Genomic DNA, 21,745 nt, shown 5'->3' on the forward strand with positions numbered 1-21,745 from the left:
TTCTATTTTCAAAAAAAGAATTAACAGATTTACTTCTTACGTACGAACAACGGTGTTGGAGTTTTTCTGATTATATTTACTGATCAGTGTTTTATGTATGAAAATGATTGATAGTACAGTACATTTTTAACTGATTCATCAATCAACATGTATATTCATTGCATTTAATGAATAAATTAGGTCATGTATCTAAATTAAGACACCAGCTTGTATTTATTTTTAAGTACTTTGCTCAAGACTTTTACGCACTTCAAAGATAATTCATTATCAGGAACTGATATCATCCAAAGAATCATTGGAAACCAGTGACCAACAAATAGATCTGTCGTTATAGTTCAGCATAGGACAGTAGTGGACACTAACAAACACGCCCAGCCACACTTATCTAGAAGTACAATGTTAAGTGACCTGAGAGTTGGTCAGAATAAACTAAGAGTGAACGAATCAAGATATAACATCAATTTATGAAATCATTTGTTGCTGATCTGAACAATATCAAACTTCCTGCTTAGGTCTCTCGCATTAGTTACAGTCAATGCTTGAAAAAATCAAGTGATATAGCACAAAATTGTTTACAATAGTACAACCGCAATTAGTTTATATGTTTCTCTAAATCTTGAGTTTACTGTCATCCTGGCTTCCCATTTTGGATTTCATTTGTTTCTTTTTAACTGAATTTCTCATGTTTAGATTTTTATTTTTCTTGATTCTATTTCCCTTCTTATGTTTTTCCTCCTGTTGATTTCCTCTCGTTTTACTGATATGATGTATGATAACTTAGATTGATGCACACTCATGATAATGAATGTCTGACTGAGTTACGCACCCATGACTTCACACAAAATTGAACTCAAAGGCCTTCAGTTCTCGACTGTAGGAGATTTCCTAACGTGATTTATTTTCAATTTGTTTACTTAACATTTGGATGGTTTAAGTGTTTCTTGTTTCTGTCGTATAAGGATGTAATTTCAGATTTTTTTCCAATGATTTTCACTGATTGTGTTTGCAATAATTATTGCACATTAAACACTCACTTGCCTTAATGCTTTTTTGTTTTTATTTCTAAAATATTTTAGACGAAAATTTCACAATATAGTTCAAATGAGTCTGAAACCTTGTCAGCTCCAGCAAATTTAGAATATTTACAACAAGAACACAATCGTCTAGCAGTACTTTGTCGTCTGCTCATTATTGAACGTTTAGATACGTTGGATGAAATAAGTGCAAATGGTACTAGATTGTAAGTTTTCACTTAATTGTTTGTAAATTGCGTTTCACCATACAAAATTACTGGAAATGTGACCCATTAATATTTAGCTGTTTACCTTTTTAAATATAACAAATTCCAATCCTATTTTCAACTAATACATTACAGGTCCAAAATTTGTTCTAATTACTTTAGTTTGACTGGTCAGGCAGTATTACGTGTAAAGAGTGTGGTGGCTGAAAACCGACTACATAAATCTGTACTTGTTGAATGAGTTACATGAATTACAACTTTTTCTGGACAGTTGAGTATTATGGATTGTACACGGTGTGTAGTTCAGTACACAAAATCTGTACAAAGTTGCTGAACTAAATCTGCAGTGTTTTCACTAAGAGAATAAACAGTTGTTTATTAAATCATTGCACAACACTTTTTGTTAAGTTTTTGTGATGCAAATACCTTAGTATTTCCGTTATGCTTGTTTGTTTTTTATATCGAATAAATATACCTAAAAATTCAGTGACTCAGTGGGTTTTTTTCATTATACCTAGAAGTATTGCATAATGTTTGTGAATGGTTGACATTTTAAGGTTTGTCTTTAAGGTGATATTTTCCGTCTCAAGTGTTTTAGTGTTCAGTTTCACTTTTTATGTAGTGACATTGTGCGGCTAGTATCATAAATCTCAAATAAAAACCTCAGATGATAACCTAAGTTTTGCTGAATAGTTTTAGCTCAAATGGTATATGATATAAACATGAAATTCCCAGTCGTTCAGTCAATGGTTTAGGCTCATCCAATCTATTCTAGTTTGGGTGAGTTGGGTGGTATCGTTAGTCTTCATAAACTAACAACTTCGCTATGTTGTGAATTATACGTAATCTTGATCATTTATCGCATCGTTCGGTAGTGACGCGATTGATATATGGGTATAAACTATTGAGAAAACTTGTAGAAGAATAGATTTTCTTGATTTCTACTACATTCTAAGGGTATAATTAGGGATATGACAGAGGAGGAACTTGTTAAGTCATTCAGTGTTGAGGATTCCCTACTGTGCTAGTGCTGAATAAAGATAGTATTATTGTTGTATTCTTGTTATTAGTTAGCGTATGACACACAAAATTGCTAAGATGCATTTTTGGAGGTTAAAAAAGTCATTCAACCAATCGACTTCCTGAATACTCTTAAAACCAGTAGTTTCAATTAAATATCATAATTAAATTGAATGAGAGATTCTTGGCAAATCCAACATGCTGAAATAAGATTGAGGTTAAGTTTGGGAATCTTATAAAATTGACATCAGTTTGTAAAGTCACTCACTCACTTCTGGGTTATATTTGTATAAGAAGGTATAGATTTGCTTCCTCTTTATGATAAGTCAGTGGTTGAAGACGTTAAGTGATGTGGTCTGAAATGCCTCAGAATAACATAGATACTTTTATTATGTATCTCCTGAATTTTAGGGATTCCATTACTTTTCGTTTATTTTCCACTCTATTCAAATCCTTGTTGTTTACTTTAAAATCCTTCTATTTCTGTTGGATTCAGCATTGTCTATTAAAAATCGAAGTGTTGTCGTCTCCAAATAATTCTGTTCATTGGAGGAGTGACTGCGGTCTAAACATCCAACTTTCGGCCGGTATGTCACAGGGTCAAGTCCCACATCACCTAATTCGGTTTGGGTAACTGGGTAAATATCGCTAGTCCTCACACAAACGATGTGGTTCAAAGCTGAATACATAAATTCCTACTTGGTACATAAGCGGTTAGATTATATGAAAATATAGTTGTGTTAATTTTCGCCTATGACATTTTATCATATTATTTTTCTGTTAGTAATTTATGTATAAACATGTCATTTTATTACGTGAAAAAACACATTCATCTGGCTAGTGGTCTTGTTTTTGATTCTTAATCATTCGAGGGTTCAAATCAAGAATTCATTCATTTGAGCCACTATCGTTCGGAAAAAATATATCATTGTATTCACGATAGGAATTCTGTTCATTGATTCTGACAATCGACAATTTGATCTCATGAATTATTTAAAAACGTCATTTATAACAGAAAGGGAGTTCAACTCCTGATTGAGACTCATTAAATTTTATCATTAAACGAGCTTCTGAGATTCAATGACCACTACATATCCTCTAGTGTGCAAAATAGGTTAATTTTATCTAGCACTGGTCATTATGTTCACATAATATAAAGTGTGGTTCAGAATTGCTCACTCAAACTTGTACTTAACTGCTTAGTTACTTTATATATATTCATTATCAAAAATCTGTTTCAGTTTGGGTGTCCGGGCAGTATCCCAGGCCTCACACAAACCGGACGATTTGTGTAGCGCATATATGTTTGGTGCTTCCTTGTACCAATGTTTATGTGTTTAAATAAATAAATTATCAAAAAAATTGTCTAAAGTATTATTTATTATAACCTGACATCATTAAGAATAATACGTTAAGTGTGTGATCGATTTATACGTATACATTGCCAACATTAGGTATATATATATTATATATATATCGAAAGTTTGATTTCCAAGGTCGGTATATTCTCATATGTATATTTTTTCGTGTGAAAGTATTAAAAGGGAATCGATATACTTCACCGTTTATAATTAATTAGACAGGTATTTTTCTTAAAGTAAGATGTATCATAAAGACGTTGACATGTTTAATTTTTATTTATAAAGTTTCATTTTTATATGACAGACATTTAGATAATTATGACTCACTGTTGGTGTAAATGTGAGAAAGCATTTGTGATTGGTAAAATGTAATTTCCATGTTGACAAGGTAATTTTTAGACTATATATATAGATTATGGAAAGGTGGAATTTGAGTTAGGCGAGAATATAACTTCTTATAGACATGTGTTGTACTCTCGAAATGTTTTTGATCCCGTTTGAGTAAAATATCAATACTGTACCTCCAATGTTTTATCTATTCACTTATATGATCAACGACGTTTATTGTTTCATACAAATGTTATTCTCAAATAATTAGAGCTCATTATATTAACAAAAAGTACTTTATAATAATAATAATAATAATAATAATAATAATAATAATAATAATAATAATAATAATAATAATAATAATAAAGATTACATTTATTATACATCATATTTATGAAGGACTCCAATTAAATTCAGGTTTACTAAAAACTAAACATATGAAGGTTATACATTAAACATCATTTTATTTATAATCTATCTACATAATGAACTTGACCTGATGTTTCAGCATTTAATTTACGTAAGTTGTTCAAATTTTTTACTTACTGTAATAAGAAAACATTTGACGATTGTTAGGTTAGTGAATGTAATATGCTGATTAATTGATAAAATTCAGTGATAAAATTTGGTCGAGTGGTAACTACTGAAGAGATGGGGTTATTGACTCACACCTCTGAAGGAATTGGTATCAGTGACAAGGGAACTAGTCCAAATAATAAGCGTTTTTGTTTATCTAATCAAATAACGCCGGATACATACGAAATAATGAACACAAAAATAAATATAGTTGGAGGTCAATTGAAAAGTGAGCAATCAAAACGTAAGGATTTCGTAGTTTACTTAAGTACTAACGAAATTAACACTTGTTCATCTCACTTAACTCTTAGACATGCAATCAAGTATACTTTCAAAGTTTATCATCACAAGTATCAGTTTTTTGTGACTAATTCATAATTGTCCAGAGTAAATTGTTACTAAAAAATGGTTAAGATTTCATGTAGTAGATTGATAAAATCAATGGGTGGATGATTTTCATTTGAATCCTAGGAAATTTTATTTATTTATTCATTTAAACATATATTGGTACAAGGAGGCACCAAATAGGCATGTGCCACATAAATCATTCGACTCGTGTGAGCGCTGGAATACCACCCTGGCCCCCAAACCGAAACAGGTGGTCTTCTTGGTAGGCCATACCCGGAGCCTTCGACCTGAAGGTCTAATCCGTAAGGCAGTGGAGCAACGTAAGGAGTTGCAGGCCCATAGCTGGTGACCAATAATTGGTTCATACGCCACTTGTTTCCTCAGGATCCTGGAGCCCATGTGCACCATTGGTTTGGAATCAGGGTTTTCCAATTCCCTTAGGTGGATCCTCCGTATACACCAACCCGGTTAAAACGCCGGACATTCTCTTTTCATCCTCTCAATTTCGTAAACGACACCCCCACCGCGAGAAGGCAGTGAATAGGACTTTCCTGACAGTGGCTGTATGCATGTGTATCTAGGTAGCTGCGTAAGTGCTGGTGGTGGCGTGAGTGATGAGATCAGTGCATGTATAGTGAAAGCCAGAGCGGCTTATGCCAATCTGGGCCGTCTTAGGTGCCTTCGTGACGTTAGTCTGGCTGTAAAAGTTCGGATCTACAACGCGTCGGTGAGAGCAGTTTCGCTCTATGCTTGTGATCATTGTTGTCTCCGAAGGATTGCTGACATCCAGTGACAGCATCATTTTAGTAGTGCAGTGGTTCGGCATCGTGTGTTCGGGCACAGAAACGATAATTCAATTGGTGTCACCATCTTGAAACACTGACTTCGGTGGCTTGGACATGTTCTACGAATGTCGTCCCAGAGAATTCCACGTCGCGGACGCTAGGACTGGTTGGAAAGGGCAGAGGGGTGGTCAGTGTATGACATGGTGTAGTGGTATGAAAGAAAGCTACACAGGACTGGCTTCTGTTGGTCCTTCTCGACACCCTGGCTGAGGTCCAACGGATGATGCAACACAGTGGCTAGAGACGTTATCAGATATGGCCCAGAATAGAAGCCAGTGGTGATCCTGCTGTAATTTTCTTCATAAAAAGTGACCGTAACTTTTTTAACTGAAATAATTCTTTCTGGTTGTACCTTTCCGTTTCCCCCATTATTATTATTTCACCACCATACACTAATTTGTGGTCGTTATTGTTCTTTTTTTTTTTACACTCACCTTACATTCTTTATCTCTTCCCATTCCCATTATGATTGTGTGGCGCATATGTATCTCGTACCCCCTTGTACCAATATTTATGTGTTCAAATAAATAAATAAATGTGGCCATGTGAGAGCATTTCGAGAGGGAGAGCTAACTCCCCCCACCAAATGCTTTCGGCCATACCAGGGCATTTGGGGGCTAATAATGAAATCAAGAATATACGTTTCGTTGTATTTATTATTTATTAGCTGAGTGTACCTCGTTACCGATGTTGTCAAAGAATCATATCCACTAGATTACTCGATCTAGATAACTGTAACGTATTCAATAGGTATAATATTTTACTAAAGATTCTAGTCTCAATGGAACATCAACACTGGATCGCATGTAGACTTAGTTTTTAGAATCGCCACTTAGAGTTAGACGCACATCGTATATAATAATGCTAAACACTTTTTATATTCATACAAAATCGTGACATTTGCTTAAGAAGCGCCCATATATACACTGACAGACATTAATTAATTAAGCTTTCAATATCCACTAGAAGGAAATAAAATTTTTTTTAACGAATAACAAAATGTATGCATGTGTTTTTTTAATCATTCAGTCGCACACATTTTAATCTACAACTCGTTGGCCGTGATAGTATAACGAATAATGATATAGAAATATCTGTGTTTTCAGAATATAAGCACTATTACTTATCAAAATCAGAGAGAGTGAGAATAAAAGCAGAATGCAGCAAAAGGACAGTTTATAGGTTTGGTTAATAAGTAATTCTTAATTAACTGATGTAAATCATTATTTACCAAGTAAACAAGCTTTTGATACAATCAACTAATGGCTAAATAAACCGAAGCATTTATTAGGGTGGATTTTTAAACTTTATAATTTGGTGACTTTGAATCATAAAGTTTTATTAGTAAACCTTCAGTGCATTAGGGATTAAAATGGTGTTCTTTGTTGTAAAGTGGTTGTTGATATTTTAAAATTGGGTTTCAGCTAGTGAATTAATATTCATTGTACAATTAACTACATTTGCTGCATATATGTACTCATTAAAATTATTCAGATTATCTCTATTTTGCTTTCTTTATCTCTTTTTAACTATCAATGGATTTCTAGGTTATTTTTTGTATATTTTAAAAGAAATATTTAGATTGATTGTACTAGTAAATTTTGCTATGTATATATACATATGTATATGTCCTAAACACAATAGATAGGTAGATAGAGTTGATTAGTTTGTATTTCACATAAGTCAATTAAAATTTTATTTGGAAATAATTATTGTTCACGATTATAATAATGTACGATAAATACTAATTAAGGTGCTTATTCACCTTGTCCACGAAATCTGTACGAGGTATGCACTCATGATCAATCTTTAGAAAAAAATTATTTAACTTTATGTCAGTAAGTCACCCTATATCAGAAGACAACAAATCCGTTCTCTGATGCAATTTGAAAAGATATCAGTCGTTGAAATTCGGCCTACTGATCACAAGATTAGTTTCTTCACTTGCTTGAAAATTCTCAGATCTTGGTCTCGACCTTTAGATTACTGACGATCATTGGAGATTGTTGAAGGTTACCAAGAGTGTGAGACAAAGGAGGACAGTCGTTCGTGAATCAAATATGTTGACAGTTATTGTCCATAAAAGATAATGTAGATCACCATGAACATGTATTGTTCTCGTGTGCATTATAAAATAATGTAAGGTGTTACTCATGTAAAATCAAAACGTCCTTCATTGTCGTTCAGTAGTTTGCATCCTATTTTTACAGAATATGAGATAATTCATGGAAGTACCCTTCGACGGAAATTTCAATCACATTACTACCATCAGTAGCTGAATAAAGGTATGAAATCAGGGTCAGAATAATTCAAGGCAATTGACACTTAAGTACAACACGATTGATTATTCAATAATTGCTTTAACGATTAACAATCTTAGTAACTCAATTCTCATATTTATTAAAAAAAATCATATTTCGTTAGTGGTGCATATACCAGAACAAATAACGGTAAGCGAACCCAATGAAAAGTATTTCGACGTAATACGAGAAGTATCTTACAAATTGATCACGTCCAGAAGTAATAGTATACTAACACACTAAAAACCTTTTAGTAGTTAAGTAAGCGCTTCACCATGTCAACGTTACGCTAATCATGTAGAATTCTAGGATTGAGAATTTATTCCTATTTTGTATGTAATTAAGAGGTCAAACTAGGAATTGCTTTTGAAGTCCATTGAAGAAGAGAAATAGTATTAGTAAATGAATTTAAAAATATGCCGTCGTAGCTGTCAGATTTGAAAGCAGTTCAATAGGAATTACAGTTATGGTTATTCATGTAGATAGACAGCTATTATAACCTAAACTATTGATCATTGTGAAAATTGGGATTTAAAAGTGACCATCTCTATGGTACATGTAACTGTAAGATCACTTATTCATTTGACTTTAAATCAGTATATACGAATGCCAGTTATCTGTTGGCTATTTTCTAAACTAAATTGCTCATTCTAGCATGCATTTTTATTCTCTACGATGTGTTAAAACCGAACTAACAAATATTTTATTGTATTCGTGAGTCGACAGATGAATTCACAAGTTCGACTACTTATTTTCACCAATTCTTCAAAGTTTTTAAATATGCACTGGACTGCAATAATCACTTAGAATATACTGAATATAAGCGATGCATATTTTTATCCATTGGATTATCATGCATCATATCTTATCGTCGTCGCCACCATGTTATGTGTTTTTTCTATGTATTTGAATCGTGTATCATTAAATACTAGTGGATTATTTTTGTGTAAATGTTATTCCAATTAGAACTAGTGAACTATACTGGATCAGTATCTACAAAATGATAGTGCGTTGTTAAAAATCAAACCAAATACCTTATTCTATGCATTTTTACTAACTTGGATGTTATCCAAATACCTGACTTTAGACCACAGATTAAAGTTACATTCAATCCCCTTCAAAATGTCTGACCAACTATACAACTCTCATCTAATCGGTATTTTCCATAGTATGAATCACAAAACAGGATGGTATTTACAATTGTTTGGCATACGTTTAAGTTATCGGGTTCGGTGTTGCGGGTAGGTATTCGATCACCACTGAAGTCGGCGATCTTTTTGCTAAAAAGTGGGTGGTCTACAATAAATAAAATGATGCAAAACCTTCATGAACTGAAACCCAGTAATAATCACCTAGAGTTACTTTCGTTCAAAACTTAAATTTGCGCTCAACTGAGTCGATAAAATTCTACATAAAGATTAGTTCTGGTGTTTAGCCTAAAATATTTACTCGACTCGTTCATTTACAATTCGACTCGCTAACTTAAGTATTTGGTACCTGTTTTACATTTCGTTTCAGTTTTGAATCAAACGATTCGTCCAGTTCTGATTTCAAAATTGAACGAAATTTATTAAATTCTTATTTAAGACGACTTGGTGGTTCAATTTTAACAAATAGTTTATCTTCACCCAATACAGAATCAATCTTGTCAACTAATTCTAGTTCGTTTTTATTTGAGCAATCGAGTTGTGGTCATACAACGAATTATACTACGTGTAATACATTACAAACACCGGAAAAAATGTTTTCTGATTCTTATCCTATGACACCTGAGTCAAGATTTGATGATCACGGAAGTGTTGAGTTTACGGACATTACTACTACTAGTAGTAATAATAATAGTAGTAGTCATGAATTATTTAATCATGAACAACAATTAACACTAAACAATAATGATATATTGAATCATCACTGTGATGAAGATGATGATGAACAGATTTGTTCTGACTTGCAAAATTCACCTGTTTCTGGTCATTTGAAATCTTGTGCATATGAGTAAGTAACAAATGAATTATTTCTTTTGTTGTTGTACATGTTCCCATAATTTTTATCTTTGTAATGTTTTTTTTGACAAATAAGTCTGTGAAACAATACATCCTCTGTTAATGCTGTTTAAAATCAACGAGTATTTAAGCCATTATTTTTGTTGTCCTGTTTCTTAAAGGGGAAGTTAAGGCTTGTTCATTTCATATCCTCATGTTAATAGTATTACTTGCAAATACAACTAGAACTTTCATCATATCGGCATGTGAATTGATGTAATCTGTATAAAGGATCATCGTGTTAATGTGTATCGGTGTACTTTTGGATATTATGTAATCGATGTAAACTATGGTTGAAAAGCATCCATGGTTTATTCGATAAACACCACTTAGACACTAAATTTACATTAGAAAACAAGTCAAACTACGAATTTTATTTCGAGATATGTTGATCACCAGAACTAACACATGAAACTAGAAACTGAATGGAATCGAAAGCCAACCTACCCTGATTAAATCGTGAGCTACAAAACTGGTTATGTACGAAGCCTTCTCGAATTAATAAAGGTAAATTACGCCTGATCTGTGGGAGGATTATTGATATTTTTGTCTTTCAGATTCGAGGCTGGGATGGTAAGAAATGGTTTATAACTCAGGAATAGATTCTAATAGTGTTGGATTCTATTAGCTTTGAATATGCGACCTTACCGGAAGTCTGACTGTATATACAAATATATCCTAATATACTCTTCAAACTCATTATCAATCACGAACTCATCTGGAAGAACAAACGGATGGATTACATTGTCCTACACAGAAAATATATCAGAGTCTATAATCAGATTAATTGAGGTATTTTAAAATTGATTTATGTAATAAGTCAACATAATCTCTATTCTAATATTATAAAATCCGAAGAATGAACAATGAAGACAAATTGTTTATTGGAGGGAAGGGACATTCGTCATCAATTCTTTTTACCAAGAATGTATATTCTCGCTTAGCGTTTAGTCAGAAATTACGAATTACTAAATATCTGGACTTAATTATATCTATTTACTATCTTTCTTCTTGTTAGTAATCCACTGGAACAACTCCCATCACCAATGACTACAGATATACTTTTTGAATTATGGAATAGTGTTGTGGAAGATACTTCTGGGCAATCAATGCTAACTACTAATACCGTCACCACTACTGGTTCTACTAATCTTGATTCGTCTAACGCAACTCTGTACAATAATAACCACCATGATATATCCATTACAAATCCAAATGATTTATCAAATTTTTACTCAGTTCAAAGTATGATTTGTTGTTCAGTGTTTGCCTATTTATTATTTTTTTCGTGTGTGTAATCTTTTCGTTTTCGAAACTACTTCATCATATTATTGAAGTTTGAAATGCGTTAGGTCAACAAGTTGTATAGATTGTCAGGTCCTGAAACATGCCGTTTTTTTACCAGTAGTTTGCCATTTTTGTCATGAAAAGGGAGGTAACACGCTATATTTATGTAAGAACAGAAGTTGCAATTCAATTAATCCATCTGCTAATTGGTTAGAACTAGATAGGTGGGAAGAAGTATGTTGATAGAAATCAATCATAGAATGAAACAAATTACAATCGTTGATATTCAGTTAACTATTTAAAGCATAACTATATATACTCTCAGTAGTATCGATCATCATGAATAATAAACTGGGAAAATGCCCTATTTGTCTTATTTTTCTGAACTCTGTCTAATCCAAAAGGAAGGGTTGGCTTGTTTGATTATGTTTACAACTATGTGTTTTCACGTAAGACGATAAAATACGGAATTTCAAAACATTAGCAAACTGAAAAGAGGACGTTTTAAACAGCGTTAAAGTAAGAGCAATATAGTTTGACAGTGATATGTTAGCCAATTTTTTCGGTTGTAAAACGGTCATATTTAAAAGGTCTTTTGAGGACTTATTCATGATTTTCATCTCTAAAGTTTCACCAATTTATTCCATAGATGTTCAACTGTTGTTTATAGGATTAATCATGCCCTTTGGAATGCGAGTGTGCATGAGCGTTTTTCGGTGTTATGAAAGACAGTATTTAATTAATAAGGCTGTCTTGAGAAACACTTTAATAAACAACGTTTTCGTACTTTAAGTATGGAATATAGTTCCCATGACTTTTGAGATGGTTAAGAAAAGGAGAGATTGTTAAATTTTTCGTGATACTTCATAATAAAAATCAACTGTGTTTAAATAACTATGTCGATTGTTGATTGTATAATTTGTTCTCTTATCGTGTTACTGTTTTATTATAAATATGCCTATAACAGGTAATAATAATACAATGAATTTTACAGATGCATCATATCATACAGTTAGAAATACAACTGATAACTATAAAAGTAGTGGGAATAACACTACTTCATTGTCTTGTTCTTTTATTTCTTCCTCTCCCGTTATTACGTCCACGACTACTACTACTACTACCACCACTTCTACTGCTAATACTACTCCATCTCCTATTCCCGCTTCTCCTCCTGCTGCCTTGATGAGATCAATAGCTTGTAGTACTGTTTCTCCGACTACTACTGTTCAATCGAATATCAATTATCCATCAATGGACAGAGATCAATTGCCCGTTCAGTTATCGGATAGTTTAGGAAGAATACCTGTTATTAACGTAAGGTGTAATTGTTGTGTGAATTTTATAGTAATGTATTCCCTCTTTTTTGTGTAGTTTCGTTGTTGTTGAGTACATCGTTAACTAGTTGAACGTTGTAAACATTTGAGATGATAGTCTTTTTTAAACATGCTACTAAACCGTACCTAGTATCATTTTAATCATTATAGATTTTGATTAAAATTTCCACTCTCCTTGTTTGGTTATCAAACTTGGAATGATATTTGAAGAATAATTGAGTTGAAAAAGCTCCTGGTAATGAGAACAGTGTCTTTATGTAGAGAATAAACGTGCTTAATTACTCGGAGTTTTAGATATGTATACTTTGATATGCCTCTTCTCCCTCTTCCCTGAGAATTCCAAGTTAGGAGTTGCCTTATGATAGAGTTTTCCACAAAATGTATCCTATCCTTTTACAGTATCTTTTTGTAATTTTCTTCTCAACTGGTGGCTGGTGTACTCTCTACCGCAGTAGACTATTTCTGATGGTCTCTGGTTGATTGATCTCGAGTATTGTGCTTAGATAGCTGTTTATAAGTATCTGTACTTTTTCAATGATGTTGGTGGTAGTTTTGTGGTATAGGTATAAGTAATATGTAACACCAGTCGGAAGTGGAATGCCTGTCAGCAGAAGATTGAATTGGAGAGAGCAGAAAGCGAAATAGAGGAATTGGAATGACAACCGAATTCAAAGAATGAAGAAGTATGTACAGGACAACTCAAGGAAGATGTGCAAATAGTGTATTTAATATACGATTTTCATATTTTACGAGAGTACTGTGTAATTTTGCATGTAATAAGAAATTGGTTTGCCCCACCTGAACTCTCGTTTACTAAAGTTCTTTAAGTTTCAATAGAACTGTCCCAACATTTGTGTCGAATATTTCGACTTTGGTGTTGGGTGATAGTTCATTTGGTTTGCATATGTTCTTTTCTTTTAAGAATAGGGAGAGAGTAGACAGCCTTGTCTGATACCAAAATTCACTTGAGATGCATTTGTGAGCTTTCCTCCATTAATTGCCTTGCAATTCAGTTTCTTGTACGAGTTCCGTATGATGGTGACGATCCTCTTAGGCACTCCACATTGTCGAGGGAGATTCATCACTTTTCGCTATGCATCCTGTCGAATATTTCCCAACAGTTGAGAAAGTTGATGAATAGAGGTGAGTTTCATCCCATTGATCAACAATGATTTGGATTGTTGTGATTTGTTTGGCAAATGATCTATTCAGCCAGTCGTTCCCGAAGTTTTCATTTGGTTTAACAAAAACATTGATAGCTTCACGTGGCACTAACAGTGGTGCTATACCTCTGTTGTTCTCTTACTAAGATTTCGTGTCCTCGGTGTCTTGATGAGGTATCTCTGTTTCCAGTTTGTCGGTATTTGTTCTTCCTCGTAAATCTTTCTAAAGAGAACATGGAACATCTTAGCAGTTGCCTCCATATCTGAGTTCAGTGCCTCAAATAGTATGCTGTGTGGACCTGCTGCTTTAGCATTCTTGTCTTGTTTGATGACCTGCTGATTTCTTCCATCATCAGTTTGGTAACACTTATAGGGTGGTTTGTGTGTGCTGCTTCGATGTTAATTGTGTATAGTGGAGCTGGTTTATTCAAGAGTTCTTTAAAGTGTTCCAATTACCTGTTCTACTACTTTTGAATCTCAGTGATTGGTTTCCCTTCTTTGTTTTTTTCTCGAATCTTGTACAGACTGTCTACAGAGATCTATAGTTTCCGCTGGTGATTCATGGGTATCAGCACCTGGCATGTTGTATTTATTCCTCCATTATCCCCTTCTATTTGGTCCTCATTGTGCTCCCCTGTTCCAGTAGATTTTGTAAGACTTGGAAAGGGTTGCTGGGGGCTACGTTCAATTCACTGATCTTGTTAACAGTTCGAGGGAAAGATTTTTTTACTAACTTTTGTGATGCTGTTTGTCTAACTGTACAACAGTTAGTTTGCTTTAGTTTTAGCTTAGTCACCACCAGCTTTATCAACTTTTATATTTGTTATTACGTCTTCCGTGGACCATGAACCTTCTGGACGTTTTATTAGTGCAAATGGGGTTGACCTATTTTTCTTTAGTGTGGTCCGGTGGAACTCTTAGCTCCGTGCATGCGTTTGTGGGGGAAGCTGTTCCACCTATAACCATGTTGTTGAAAGCACATAGATTTATCATTCTCTCATCATTCTCGTTCCTTTTCCCTAGTTCACATTACCCTATGATATCTTCTTACCCCGATGTTATCCATCACGACCTTGACGTATAGATTCCCCACTGGCGTGATCAGATCTCTTCTTGGACATCTCTTTGCGATGGACACCAGCCTCTCACGAACTGATCTTCGTCTGCGCTGCCATCATTGGTGGCATTCATTGTAACTTCTCAAATATTTGTTTTAGAGAATATTTTGATAGTCCTGGATATATGAGATTCCCAGCCCTGAGCACTTTTCGTGCTTTTTTTGGAGCGAATCGGTACAATCTTTTGTATGTGTGAGGTACTTTCTTCATAATCAGAATAAGACAGAGCGTCTCCCGAATTTATTATTTTGTGTCCAATGAGTTTCATGTATTCCAAGCAGAGCAATATTGTATTTTCTCATTTCCATTTCTACTTCAATGGTCTTCCTGGTCCAACACATTTTGAGAACATTCCATGTATCTCTATTGATTGTTGTTCTGATTGTCAGAATAGACATGGTCCTCGTGATTTTCAAAGAATATCAGCTTTCATCATAAGACGTTATAACTCTTCCATATGAAGAACCTTGAACACCCAGATCAGAGTCTAGATGGGATCATTAGTTTATTCTGGTTAGCATATTTTTGGTGATCTTCTGTTTTACAAGATGGAGTTCTTAATGCCATAAAGAACTTTCCTCCTTGGGGTCGGCAATAATTCTAAAAGTGCTCTAGGAGGAGTTTAATTACATTACTAGCTGATAATCATCTATTTATATTATTTTTTCATATATTATCATTTATGCAATTAGATCCCTTTATGAATTTAAATAAAGCCCGAACAAACATGGATGCAAAATAATATGAATTCATCGATGGTGGAGATTTGTAGCTCAGGTGGATGAATTCATTATATTTCGTGGTTTCTCATCAGCTGCTTATAACCAGATATATGTTAAAATTTTACATTGAGGTAAGATATAGTGTGAATCAATTGACATAAGTGAATGAAAAGAATTAGAATGACAAAGGTTGTCAATAATAACTATATATATATATATATATATATATATATATATATATATATATATATATATATATATATATATATATATATATATATATATATATATATATATATATGCAAGAATAGGTCGGCGGTCATTTGGTGTTAGAATAAAAAAATATGAGGGGTGAGTAATGTAATAATTGAGTGAACTTCAGAGTCAGATAAGGTAAATTTTGTGATAATTTTAGAGGTAATGAAAGGTTTACACAAGATTCCTGGAATTAAAAAAAACTCTTAGGATGGGTTGCGTAATAATTGAACAGAATTTGAAGAATACATAATTTAAGAAAATTGAGTGAATGGAAGTATATGAGTGAAGGGATGGTTTTAATGTACATAAAATAAGAATTCGGTAATGGAAGAGCGATATAACAAAATAAAACTAATGACCAAAAAATGAATTATCAGGGTAGTAATAAGTTTATTACTATCTCTTTTTGGATACATAGATTGGATCGCAATTGCTTCGGCAAACCGAAGAGAAACTGTGTTTCTTTGTCTGCTAATAATTTTGAAAGCTTGAAGAATGTCAATGCCCTGTGTCAAGTAGATGCCGAGCTAATTGCACTACTGAGAACCCTTCCTCCTTTCAGTTTCAATTTCTTTGGAATATGCTCGGAAGTGCGAACATATACTCTTCTCTCAGTTCGTCCAATGTATGTTCTTTGGCATGTACATGTAAATTGGTAAATGCAGTTGGAACTGCCGAGAAAAGAGGACCTCTCAATTTTAGTTTATTTGAACGAGCAGTTCGTTTCCCATAGCATCGTCAGTTTTGTTGATGTGTAAACCACTTTCAATGCGGAATTTAGCTTGTGATTAATTATTCCAGTGAATTCATCTCCTTTGAAGCGCAAGTATAAGAAACAAGTTATTTTCAACTGTATCGTATTTAGTCCGAGGTTTGGTTTTGGCATATTTTTGAATGAACTTCGCCGGATATGGATTTTCACATATGCAATTTGTAATGAGAGAAATTCCATCTTCCAGGCATTCCTTTTAGCAAATTTTGCGTGCGCGGTCAAAAAGGGTTCGTACAATACACTTTTTGTATCTCATTGGACAGGAACTGTTGTAATTGAGATAAACACCACTCCAGGTATTTTTGCGGTGAATGTGTCTTTGTAATGTACCATCTGAGGTTCGTCTGATTCCAATATCTAAAAGATGGAATATACCTTATACTTCGTGTTCTATAGTAAGATCTATGTCCTTGTGTGCTTCGCTAAACAGATGGAGTAGGTTCATGGAATGCTTTTGATTGTTGCAGACGAGAAATGTGTCATCAATATATCTACATTTAGGAAGCAATTTCCTACAGGTTTGATTCTGAGCTATTCCCTAGACCGTTGAATACAGAGTCTTGGTTTGGCCAAAGTCCGAACAAGCAAGCTATTTGGCTAGATAAACTTTATCTCTTTCTAAAACATAAATTAACATCGTTAGTGTACAAACAGTACGGTCTATTAATACAGGGAAAAACAGAGACAAATAACATACCGAACAGTAGCCAGAGAATAGTAAAAATGAGTCAACAAAGCAAATATTATAAGCAAAGATGGATAGTGGCTAGCATAATGCTTGTAAATTAAGGCAATATCGAGTCATACGCACAGTATGCACATATGCCCATAACAGACTGATCAATTTCAGTCCTAAAACATCAATTGGAAGATTCAAGTAAAACAATATCAAGTGAATTAAAGCAAATATTGTTTTACGATAAACATCAAACTGTGATTGGTTAATAAAGAGATACAATCGCACAAGGTCAAAGGGAGTTAATGTGGTGGTGGGCGTTTCACTTTATTATTGGTGGGTTCGTCTATCGACCAAATTTTACACTACAGTAGAGTATAGTTCCATCGTTTGCTTGCTTGGGCTTCCTGTGTTTCAGGTTTCCCATAAATATGTCGGCCAGAATTGGACTCAAATAGCTACTCCATCAATTTGGCGGTACAACACACTGTTAAATTGAAATTGTATATTTTTGGTACACAGAAACAGGAGCTTTTTAAATTCGTGGATTGGTAAAGACAGAAGGTTAGGATATTCACATATTATACTTTCGTTTCTTCCAAAGGGATCTTTGTGAAGAGTGATGAGATATTAAACGAGATCATGAATTTGTCGAAAGCATTTAGACTATCAATTATTACATCACTCACCCCTCATATTTTTTTATTCTAACACCAAATGACCGCCGACCTATTCTTGCATATATATATATATATATATATATATATATATATATATATATAGTTATTATTGACAACCTTTGTCATTCTAATTCTTTTCATTCACTTATGTCAATTGATTCACACTATATCTTACCTCAATGTAAAATTTTAACATATATCTGGTTATAAGCAGCTGATGAGAAACCACGAAATATAATGAATTCATATTATTTTGCATCCATGTTTGTTCTGACTTTATTTTTATTATCATTTGTTTGTTTATTTGTGTCTTGCGTACTTTCTAACTTTTATTTATTAATTCCGTTTATTTTTTTGATTATTTTAGCATCGTTCATCGCCATCTAATTTACAATCTAATAATTTTCTACATTATCCAACTTTTAATTCTCAAACATGTATCCCGTCATCCAATTCATTAACTCCCACTACTGCTTCTACTACTATGTTCAATAATCATGGAAATGAAATGAATCCTCAATCCCATCCGTTATTATGGTCTAATTTATCTCATGCAGCAGATAGAATTTTATCTGTCAAGAAAAGTGGTTCATCAAATGTGTTCAGTACTACTACTGATCATATTAATACTAATGGTAAACGTGTCGGATTTCTACATTGTACTGATAAATCATCATCTCACTTATGTTCAATGATAAATTTCGGGTCGACTTCACAAAATCATATACGGCAACCAACTACAGAATTTCTAACGGATATTTTATTGACATCGTCGTCATCATCATCGTCATTCAATAATAATCCCAGCTTAAGTGTTGCTGAATTAATGGATACAACAACAACGACAACAACCAATACAGATTTTTCATCGATTTTATCATTTCCTGTTTCATTAAATTTAAACTGGTCAATAGGTACTTAATTGCACAGGTTGTAATGATGACAGTGATGAGACCTATTCTTTCTGTTATGCTTGTTGTTGTCACCTTATTAATGTCCAATCAAATTCACATTTAATTGAGTTCAAACCAATGATGTCTTTCAATGAGTTTATTTACTTACATCCATGTGATTCTGATACTCTCTCTTTCTCGGTTTCTCTTTATGTGTATTTGTCATTCGAGAGTACATTCGTAATATGTTTTTATTTTTATAGTTACATTACAAATAACAACTCTATATTATTTTGGCTTGAATTAGTTGTTTCACGTTATTCTTCTCTCTTCCCCTTATCCTTCGTAATTTTTCTTTTTATTATGACAGTTGAAATATCTTTATTTATCTATAGGAATATATATCAACATTTGAATGTAAATGCTACACATTAATTTATCAATGAGTCTTTTGAATCAATTTTATTTAAACATTTTGATCTCAATAAATGCTGATTGTTATTTCTGCTTCAATAGGTATATTTATTTATTGTACATTTTAGTGCTTACATCTTGTATAAAATCAATAAAATATACCATATTGTTAACGATTCCACAAACTTGTCGCTATTATAATTTACACTATTTATCTTTTTGCTCTAAGTTTTGTACATGTCTATAATGTGAATAATAGTTATGATTAGAATTGTTATTTTCGTGCCTTATCGAATTATCAGCTTATATCCATCTATCTATTTAATCTCTGTGTATATGAAACTTTATTGTGAATGTTTAAGGTATTTCTTTTTTTCCTGTTTCTACCGCCTTTACTGTTCTCATTGTTCAAAATTTCGATACTTAAAGCATCTCCGTTGGCAGTTGTTCAGATTGGTTATAAGATTGAAAGGAAGAGAAAGATAAGGGTCGGTACAAAATTCCTTGTTCATATGTTATTTTACTTGATCTTAATTATAACAATAGTGATTTTTGTTTGTAGGAAAAAAAGAACCACTTCAGCCCCATACTTGTTTGTATTTATGTATATTCAATTGTTTAGTGTTAGCATCAATATTAATAGTAATAATATTGTAATTTACTTAGACTAACCATTATTTTCCTAAATATATCTTGTTTCCCTTTATTTTCATTTTGTTACCTATTCAAAATTGTACTTTTACGACAGCTTGTTTCTGGTTGGCGCAACTAATCAACAAGTATATGTTTGCGAAAAAGAACGCACACTAACGAATTGCATCATACACTATTTTCAATTAAAAATACACCCAACGTATGTAATACTTTCTTGTTATTTTAATAATATGATACTTTATCCTGTTTTAGTGATTTACTGCATCACTTCAGAATTATGTACAAAATCAGTATTTTATAAACTGGTCCAGTAAAATTATTATTTGTCATTCCTACAACTTTTTCTCCTACGTGTATGTATATATGTGTGTTTTTCACACTAAAAGTGTATAACGACTACCTCTTTTCACTTTTTTTGCATCCATTTAAATTGTTTGCTTTCAGTGAATGTATGAACTGAAAACAAGCTTACATTAAATCACAATAGATGATAGGGTCATTCAAAGTAATCTGATATTTTACTTTGAATTGCTTTCAAGAAAATGTTTCTTCTTTTTCATTGTGTAATATGTTAGCTATGAGTTTCAGATAATGTCCGTTTAATTTGAACAAGTCCTATTAAGTTATTGGAGATAATCGACAGGAAGGTCTGAGCTTGGGTTTCATGTTCGTTGGAATTCATCGTCCACAAGGCCAGCCAAACTGGTTAAAATATATTCATTCAACTGCTTGGTTAGGTCTTCAACTCTAATTCTTACATAGCGGAGTTTTATAATAAACCGATTACATAATCTTAGCTTAGAATTTGCCTTTACATCTGTGTAGCTTCTAAGTAATTACTACTTTAGAGGAAGCATTGCTTAATTGATCAACCAACATTAATTTTGTATTGATTTGATTATTAACTGTAAAGCTTATACTATTCGTAAAGAGCCTTGATGAGGAACTGATTAAAAATATATTTCTTTACTCAACTTCCGTTTTTAGAGGTTTATTTAGGTGAGAAAGTAACCACCAAAGTATTAAGTCTTCTCACTTTTATATAATATTCTGAATGATACTTAGCAATGGGATAGTAAATGTACATACGTAAATGCACCTATCACCATTGATTTATTCAGTTATCACTCGACATGTCAGGGTGTATGTTCACTAGAAAATAGGATTAAACTATACTAACGAGCAAATCCGATTTTAGGGTGTCTTGAAGAGTTTTGAGCGGAATTCGAAGTTCAATGAGAAGTACTCTTTATTGAGAACTAATTAAAAATTGTCTATATCTAGTTCCTAAAATACTTAAAATGATCTTTCATGCAACTACAAAGTGAATGTGACTCATTGCACAAGAGATGCCTGCTGATGGTACTTTATGTGATACAGGAGATAGTCAAGGAGATTTGTATAACACAAAACTGTTCTTTCACTCTAACTCCTAACCTTAACCTTCATAAGTTTATAAACAGTAGGGTGGAACTATAATCTATGAAATATCTAATGAGACATAAAATAGATCCTTTTGAATTTTCACCCGAATTTCACTCTTCCATTTATCTATACAAAGCGTTCTTGCATTATGGGATGGGTTTTCGAGCACCTATCAGTGCGGTAGATGCTACTGAGATCCAGTGTTTCTCCCTAACCTTGTGGTTTACCGTAACAGCAGGTATCGCCGCTGTTTCCACAGCTTTCTGGATGTCATTCCACGCTGT

General features: G+C 33.1%; 1 protein-coding gene across 4 annotated transcripts in view; it reads left to right on the top strand.

Moving 5' to 3' along the window:
* The window catches only part of MKL1_1 (kinase mkl1 MAPK-like protein), a 45,364-nt gene extending 24,294 nt beyond the window's left edge, over positions 1-21,070 (top strand). The window contains exons 10-15 of one of the 4 annotated variants that reach the window (XM_051211459.1): positions 1,077-1,240; positions 2,757-2,962; positions 9,539-10,015; positions 11,081-11,307; positions 12,548-12,666; positions 18,443-21,070. In XM_051211459.1, the coding sequence (XP_051071522.1) occupies positions 1,077-1,240; positions 2,757-2,769 (177 nt within the window). In that variant the 3' untranslated portion in view covers positions 2,770-2,962; positions 9,539-10,015; positions 11,081-11,307; positions 12,548-12,666; positions 18,443-21,070. Of the gene's footprint in view, positions 1-1,076; positions 1,241-2,756; positions 2,963-7,391; positions 15,899-18,442 lie in introns of those variants that run through there. The other 3 variants (XM_051211458.1, XM_051211460.1, XM_051211461.1) reach the window with 3 other exon arrangements.
* The last annotated feature ends 675 nt before the right edge of the window (positions 21,071-21,745 follow it).

The sequence above is a fragment of the Schistosoma haematobium genome, chromosome ZW (assembly GCF_000699445.3).
Source record: "Schistosoma haematobium chromosome ZW, whole genome shotgun sequence".
NCBI lineage: Eukaryota > Metazoa > Platyhelminthes > Trematoda > Strigeidida > Schistosomatidae > Schistosoma > Schistosoma haematobium.